Here is an 8616-nt window from a genome sequence, read left to right as displayed (position 1 = left end):
AGTGATCCACCTGTTTACAGCCTCCCAAGAGCTGGGATTATAGGCACGCACCACCATGCCCAGTCTCAATTGCTGGATCAGTGAGCCCTGGGGGCAGGAGATCAAATCCTCAGCCCCTGCACCTGCTTGCAGATGCTTTACTCTGCTGAGCTATTTGACCAGCCTGAGATCACAATCTTTATAGTTAATTGCCATATAATTACTTATTAAATCTGGTGACAGCACTAACTCCGTGTATACCCCAGACTGATGGGACATCTTAAATAATCTGTAATCTCACTAGTTTTTCATGTGTATAAGATACTTATTATTCTGCTTCTCATTAAGCAGTATATCTCAGTCATGTTTATAGAACATGACACTGACCAACCATAGCATTACAGAAAGTCCTAGAATTCATTATTCTGCACCAATGCAAACAATTGGCTTGCTGTTTTCGCAGAAGGACCTAAATCAATGGTGTATTTGAATCATGGTGGAAACAGAGCCCAGGAGTTCCCTGAGACACCTTCTGAATTCTTGTTGATGTCTACTTTTGTGCTTTTCCTCCTAGCAGCTCTCTGCAGAGTGGCACACTGCAGCCCTAAACACAACTGCACCTCCAGTTGGATAGGGATTAGATGTGTCCTTTGAAGCATCTTGTGCTGCACTTGTGATCAGAGTATTGGCACCGTGTGGCAGCAACTTTCAGAGGCATAGCGCTTTCCAAGGTAACTAGGTCAGGAAGAGACAACCTTCAGAAAGGATTAATACTGGTATCTAAGAGTAAGTTAGTTCTCATGAGAGCAGAGTGTCATTAAGCGAGCCCACCCCAAGTGCTCAGCCTCTTCTGTTACAGCTTCCCCAACCTGCTTTGTTTCTCTGCTGTGATGTGATGTTTCTCGGTCTCACCAGACACTCATCAGATCTGAGGCATTTAGATTTTCAGCTTCCAAAACTGAGAGCTACATAAACCTGTCTCCTTAATCCAGTCCCAGGTTATAACAAAAGAAAAGAGACTAAGACAATGCCCGAAGTCTAGGATACAGGGACCCAAGGCGTGGAAAACTAGGTGACAAACAGTAGTCAGTGAGGAAGGGAAGGCTTTCTCAGGAAGTCAGGAATATTAAAACAGTGCAAGCAGGCACGGACCACACTCTGTTTGGACGTCAGAAATGCAGGTGGGAAAGCCTAGCTGCTGGGTGTGTAACTCTCAAGACTCAGGGGGAAGCTGGTCACAAAACTGAGGGGCCATACGAGAGACAAGAGCTCATGACGACGGGGGTGCCAGGGCTCAGAGTGCAGCTGTGGCTCAGGGATCCGAGAAGACCGCATATGGCGCAGGAGCCAAGAAAGGACCGCATGACCTCGCATGGCCAGATTCCACCAAACCCTTCCCCTGAGAACCCAGAACAGTGACGCACATTCCCGTCATCTCAGGCTGAGAGTTTTGGAAATGTCACACTCCCCTCTTCTTACATTGGTAAAAAATCAATTTTGAATCATGAGGCATTCATTCAGTTATGGAAATATGGAAAAAAGGTACTGTTGGTTTGCACCATCGTTGAAGACTCTAAATTGAAATAGTGTAATTAATGTAGTATCATAAGCAAAAAAGTCGCGATTTAAAAATTATCCAGTAATTTGAGGTTGCGGTTGATAAAACGTGTCTTTATAAAAAGCCCAGTGGACTCTCTTTTAAAAACAATAACAGCACTTTTCTAATTAACAGTATCATTAACAAACATTTTTTAAAGCTATTTTTTAAAACATTTGACACAGTCTTCAGTATTCTTTGCGTCATTATTAAAATATCTCTTATAAGAAAAATATTTCGGTCTACTCGCAGTTGAATCAATGAAATTTCACGGTAGTGAGATACCAAGTATTTCTAGGCAGACGCCACATTACCCAGAGTTGCTCTGGTCTCTGCAGCGCTGTAGTAAGTGGGGGATGTGTGGGCTTGGCTGATAAATTATGCAGCTGTCCTTATAAGTCTACTCCTGTGCTCTCTGTCTTGGAGTTTGAGCTCCTAAAAAGCAGGAAATTGTGCTCATCTAATATCGATATGTAGCATCCTGCAGTAATATATGTGACAAAAAATATGAGGTAAAAATGACCTTGACAGTGACAAATTTTAAATGGCTCACCTGACCGTAGCTCCAGCTTCTACTCTTGATGTCATTAAAGTCTCCATAAAAAATCACCCCGAGGTCATTCAAGACGTACTCTTCTCTTTCTTTCTCATCATCCAGGTACACAGCGTCCTCTACATTAGGATTTGAATATAATGGCCATTACTAAACCTGATTGTTTTCAAATATTACAAGTTTATTTGCGACTAAAGTAAAATGTAATCTATCAAGTGAAAATAATAAGTGTTTTTCTTTTTTTAAAAAACCTATCCATAGCTCATTTCCCAATCTTTTTAGCCAACGTAAACATAATCAGTACCAAAGATCAGACTATAAATGATGACATTTGTCAGCAAAATGCTGACAATCCCAGGTTCTGGAAGTCCCAAGCAGCACAATTAAATGGGCATGTCTCATTAGACATTTTATGATTCGGTGCATCAGTAGTTTCAGAATCAAAATTCTATGATGCTCATGCAAATCTGCAAGACAGATCAAAAAATAATTTGCAACCTACTAACGTTAATAGGAAAGCAGCTGAATCGAGAATGATTTTTCAAAATAAATCTGGGACACCTCAGAAGACAACAGCATCATTTGTCATGCCTGGTTTGTGGTCCCTCAGGATGGTGGAGGAGGGAGGCTGCAGGTTGTCTCCTTTTAATGAAAAATCTTCGCGGATGTGTTGGCGAATATGTGCACAACCACACGCCTGGTCAGCACTGTCCACTGCCAAGCCTTTTCTTCCTGGTGGCCACAGTTCCTAGGAAGGTCTGATTCCCTATGCAGCTTCTTAAGCATCATCTTGCACTTAATCCCAGGGCCAGGGTGAGTGCAGCAAGGTGTGTTTAACACAGCTAGAACTCATACGCAGGGGAGTTTGCACATTTGGAACAGGGTCAGGCTTGGCTGCCTGGGAGCATGGTTTATTTTATTATATTTATCTGGCTCCTATTTCTTTTTTGAGGGGTTTTTGTCCTCCTCATTCTCTGACACATTTTTATCAATCTTTAGTGGTGGTTCTCCATGTTGTCTATACACTAGAACTACCCAGAAACGTAAAAGTTCCCAATCTCCAGTGTTTCAGTTTGGATTTTTGCTATCCCTAAAGACCCATGTGAGAAAGGCTTGGATCCCAGACTGGGGTGCTATCAGGAGGTGGTGGACCCTTCGGGAGCAGAGCCTGAGGGAGGAAGCTAAGAAGTTAAGTGCTCTTGAAGGCCACATTGGGAATCTAGTTCTCTCTTTGTCTCTGTCTCTGTCTCTCTGTCTTTGTCTCTCCCTCTCTCTCTGTCTCTGTCTCTCTGTCTTTGTCTCTCCCTCTCTCCCTCTCTCCCTCTCTCCCTCTCTCCCTTCCTCCCTTCCTCCCTCCCTCCCAGGTTCCATTAGTTCTTTCTGTGTATCATGTGCTTCTTTCTGAACTACTTTCTCACCACTGGCCCAAATGACTAAGTGTCCATAAACTGAAACCACTGAAACTACAAGCTCAGAAAACCTTTCCTCCTATAAATTTATTTCTCTCTGGTATTTTGTCCCTGCCATGGAAAACTGGGAGCCACACTGAGTTGAACTCTAGATCAGTGAATTCTGTGCAGGTGGGTGAGACCCAGGCAGCAGGATTCTGTCTGCTTCGTCTTGAGCTCCCCTGTGACGCTTGAGTGTATCCAAGGTTGAGCACAATGCTCTGGACACTCACTCCTCCAAGGACTGAAAGGCCAGTAGGAGCACTGTCTGGGAACTTCTAAGAAATACAGGATCTCAGGCCTCTTCAGTCCTTCTGAGTCCCAGTCTGAGCTTAGAAGCTCTGCTCCAACCAGCTTAGACCTCCCTGTTAAGCTGTGCTTGGAAGTGGAACCCTTCAGTAATTACTTAGTCTTGCACAGTGTCCTGCACTTTGTTGTATCTCTCCTTACTTTTGTTCTCTGCCCCTTGCCTACCACTTGCCTGGTTTCATGCAACTCTATACACCCACACAGTCGATCCTTCATGTCCTCCAGTTCTCACACTGTAGATTCAACCACTTGCAGATTTAAAAGATTGGAAAAAAATACAGGGTTGAAGCTGCTAAGATAGCATCTATGTTACGTTACGTAGAATAAGCCATGCAGAGGAAATTTACAGAGCAGTGATGCACATAGGTTCTGGGCGAAAGCTATGCTGCTTACTATAAGGGATTTGAGCATCAGCGGACTTTGTCATCCTGCAAAGAGCACCTGGATCTGACCCCTTGCAGGCACCAGCGGACAACTGCATATTTCAGGCAGGTGCTTAGACCACCAAGCTATCTCCACAGCCCATTGGCTGCATATTTCAATGTTCAATAAATCACACACCATTAAAGTGTGCAATTGCATGATCAGGTTAATAAGCTATCCTCTGTGGTCCCTCACCCCCAAAATTTCCTTTGCTTCTCTGTGATCATTTCCTCTCTGTTCTGCCCCACCCTGCAAATCAAGTATCATTATTCATTTTCTTGTCACAGTAAATGGGCTAGAATGTTGTATAGAATCCTATATTGTGTGCCCTTTCTGGTAATCAGGGTTCCCCCCCCCGGCTCCATTATTTTGCATGTTGGTGCTGTACTGATAGCTCCTTCTTCTCAGAGCCATTTTCTCCTTCCAGAAGATTCCATAGTTCCATACCAAGCATGCCCCCAGCTCCCCTCAGATCTTGAAACTCTGAGCAATGGAGCTGGCCTGGCTGAGTTCTGGGGGCAGAGAGCTGTTAGTAGCAAACTCCGTAGAGACCAAGGCCTTCAATCTACAACACAGCTTCCTTTCCAAATGGAAATGTTCAGAGAATATGCATAAGAAGTGATAAATGAATTTGAAAATTTGAGAATAATATTTCCAAGAAAATGCATGAAGGAAAACTTTTATTTGAGAAGAAAATAGCTTTAGAGAATGTATGAAGGCACTGAACATTCACATGCACACAGCTATCTACCACATACTGGCAAACATCCAGAAAATGAAAGTCTACTTGTGTATCTTTATTCTTTTATGACAGTGGTTTAGCTGTCGTGCCCACTGCAACAATAGCTAGCTTAGCCAAATGGATTTAAGTGCTTGTTGTGGAGCTCAAATCCTCTTTTATGCCTTATGAAGTTTGGAAGTCACATTTTGGAGTGTTTCTGCACGATGATCCTGTGATGTTTTCCTTTAGAGTGAAATGTTCAGGGGCTTGTCTTGCAAGATAGTAGAGTGCAGTACAGCATAAACAATTGATAGGACATACATTAGCGGACCAAAATAGTGCAGAAAGAGATGTGACTATGTGCATCTGTCTTTTTCTGAAGTTAATATATTCATAAAGATAACATCATATAGAATGGTTAGAGTGTTCATTAATTCAGATTAGACAGTTTGCTATCAGGGAAAAGTCTATTTAATGTACAGCAAAATAAACCAAAAATTAGTTTAAAATTTGAATTTAAAATAGGAAACATAGACAATCTAGAATAAGATAAAGGTGAATATTTACTTGATCTTTTTATGAAAAAGTGTTTTGTGAGCTGGGGTCTCATGATGTAGTTCAGGGTGACCTTGAATTCACTACATGCTACAGGCTGGCCTTGAACCCACAGTGATCCTCTTGCCTCAGCCTCCTGAGTGAGGCATGCTCAGTGAGCAATTTTCATCCCCCAAAACATGATAGAAAGCTCTCAAAGGAAATAATCAATTTATTTTATTTAATAGAAGTGTCAAACTTCTGAATTTCAGATATAATAAAATTTAAAGCAGAAGACAAATGACAGAAATATTTCCAACAGGTTTTTCAATTTATTTACAAACATTGGCAAATTTTCCTTTTATGTGGAAAATTCTAATAAATTGAAAAGAAAATCATAAACAAAATAAAGTCAGCCCGTGAAAGTCAGTTCATAAATGAGAAAACGTAGCAGGAAAATAAATATGTAAAAACCATAAGTGTATAATGAAATACATATTTTACCTATAAGTGCACATATATTCATAATATATATGTATGCATGAGTGGGTTCAAACCTATAATACTCAAAACCAGTTAATATATGATAAATTGCCACTCTATGGCTGGGGCTATAATTGCTACAATATTTTAAAAAGGGGCTTGGCAATTATGTCATTCATCTTCAAAATATCCATGGTCTTCCTTCTACAGTGTGAATCTACTATCCGAGGACAATAATTCAGAGATGCATCAAAAATATATATATGTTGTTTGTTCATGTTACTTATAGTAAAATAATGAGGAAAATCTGAAAATTTTCTATATTTTTCCACATATTGTAACAGCCATGTAGTCACTAATGCATTCTTTGGAGAATTTTTAGCAATATTAGAAATGGCACATACACCAGAGTGAAAACAAATGAGGAAAAGAAAGAAAGAAAGAAAAAGAAAAGAAAAGAAAAAAAAAAGATAATTTGATCAAGGTGGCTGAGACAGTCAATATTCAGCTACCTCCCTTATTACTGCAGACAGATTGCTTGAAATGACTGAATTCACAATGTGTGTGTGTGTGTGTGTGTGTGTGTGCCCGTGTGTGCACACACAAGTGTGCATGTGGAATACCCTCTCCATCTCTAGAAGAATCAAGGATTTGTTGAAACAAAAAATTGCAGGAATAGGAAAGCTAGGAGAAGAGGCCAGGAAGATATTCAGAAAGTCTAATATCTTCATTTCATCATTTAAAGAAAGTGGCAGAAAAATAAAAGGAAAACAATCATCAAAATATCAGACCAAAAAAAAAAAAAATCTTGGCGCTGAAGAAAGTCTCTTTCCAAAAACAAAACCCAAATCAAACAAAACAAAGACCACTTAGATATGAACTGCTTACATGATAAAACTTTAAAGAAAAAGCATAGATTTTAACAGCTTTAAACCTTGCATTGTAAATGAAATTGAAAATATCAGTAATGACCTATTTGAATCTAATTTTCTTTTTTGAAGTTGTAATTTATCTACTTACAAATTTGCTGTGGTCTTACATTAATTTTAAGATCACCAAATACATACATACATACATACATACATACACACACATGTACATACAACTACAGGATATTTAGAGGTGATAGATATGTACATAACATAGATTGTAGTGCTAGTTTTATGGGTCTATAATTAGCTCCAAAGTTATCAAGCTGTCCACATGAATTATGTGCAGATTTTTATGTTAATCATGTCTCAGTGAAGTGGTTTTAAAACTTTTTATCTTACACAAAATAAAGAAAGAACTAAAGAAAGATGTATGTACTAGCTCTATCCACCAAAAATATCTAGAAAACAAAAAAACTAATGTTTTAACAATGAGTATCCTGAAGCCTGGGTTATGGTTTCTGTGCTGGCCAGCTTTCTGTTGCTGTGACAAAGTGCCTGAGATTATCAGTTGGTGAAGAGGAAAGGTACAATTTGGCTGATAGTGTAGAGGCTTCACTCCATGCTCACTTCTTCCCAGTGCTACTGAGCCTGTGACAAGCAGTATATCATGGCAGGACAGTGTTGCTGAAAAAGCTACTCACTTCATGACAAGCAGGAAGGAAAGAGAGGCAAGAAGCTAAGGTTTCCCAGTATCTCCCCACCAGGACATGTTCCCATTCCTAACTTTCTGCTAACTTAAGCTCCACCTCTTAAAGGGTCCACCACATCTTATTAGCACCACAGGTTACTAACAAAGCCTCTGAGTGCAGGCCTTTGGGAGCATTTCAGATCCAAGTAATAGTGGCCTTTTATCACAGTGCCTCTCCCTTCCATGCCTGAAGGTATCTGGGTTCCTTAAGAGAATTAACTCATTAGGATTCTGAGCCAGCAGATACACAAGACTATGCTGAAACATTCCTTCCTGACAGAAAATAGGGAAATAATCACAGATTCTATAACTTGAAAGGCAACCTAAAGTTGAGTCACTTGATAAAGATGGAAAACTTCAAACAACATGGTCACGGTTGCTTCAAAGGATTAGAACACATTGACTATTTCAGTATTTGCAAGTTCACGAACATTTCCAAGCTGCATTGGTAGCTTCTGTACAGTGTTATGAATTAGCCACCTGAGAAATCAGGAAAGCACACAGGAGTTTTACCTTAAGGTGACAAGCACCAGCTCATCAATGTTGAAGTAATGGTCGACTTACAGTACAGACATCTTGAAATTTGTAATGAAATAATGGGTCTAAGCTGAAATCTATAGTTAAGGGAGAACTTCATAATGGATGGAGAAGACTAATAAAATTGGATTCCATTGATAAACGTGTACATCTTGATTATCTGAATGAACTGGGAAGCACATGGGGCAATGCGTGAAGTGTTTTTGCCAAATCCCCTTAAAAACATTGATGATCAAAAAATAAATAAATAAATACAAATAAAAAAATTGAAAATGAATCTGATCTTACTACTACATCTAACTAATTCTTTAACAGAAAATATTGTAGGAGTCAGAGAGGTATATTTCATGCCACCAGGATATAGAATCAGCCAAATTAAGAATATGGCAATTCTCGGCGGGACCAGGCCCAG

The 8616-nt window shown here is 39.9% G+C and overlaps 1 protein-coding gene across 1 annotated transcript in view; it reads right to left on the bottom strand.

The window, feature by feature from the left end:
* The window catches only part of F13a1 (coagulation factor XIII A chain), a 183814-nt gene that overhangs the window by 103883 nt on the left and 71315 nt on the right, over positions 1–8616 (bottom strand). Inside the window, exon 5 of the mRNA XM_004628451.2 lies at positions 2130–2248. Coding sequence (XP_004628508.1) covers positions 2130–2248 — 119 coding nt within the window. The remainder of the gene's footprint in view (positions 1–2129; positions 2249–8616) is intronic.

The sequence above is a fragment of the Octodon degus genome, unplaced genomic scaffold (genome assembly GCF_000260255.1).
Source record: "Octodon degus isolate 3935 unplaced genomic scaffold, OctDeg1.0 scaffold00023, whole genome shotgun sequence".
Classification (NCBI taxonomy): Eukaryota; Metazoa; Chordata; class Mammalia; order Rodentia; family Octodontidae; genus Octodon; species Octodon degus.
Note: the sequence above shows the minus strand (reverse complement) of the source record. Positions and strands in the feature narration are given on the sequence as shown.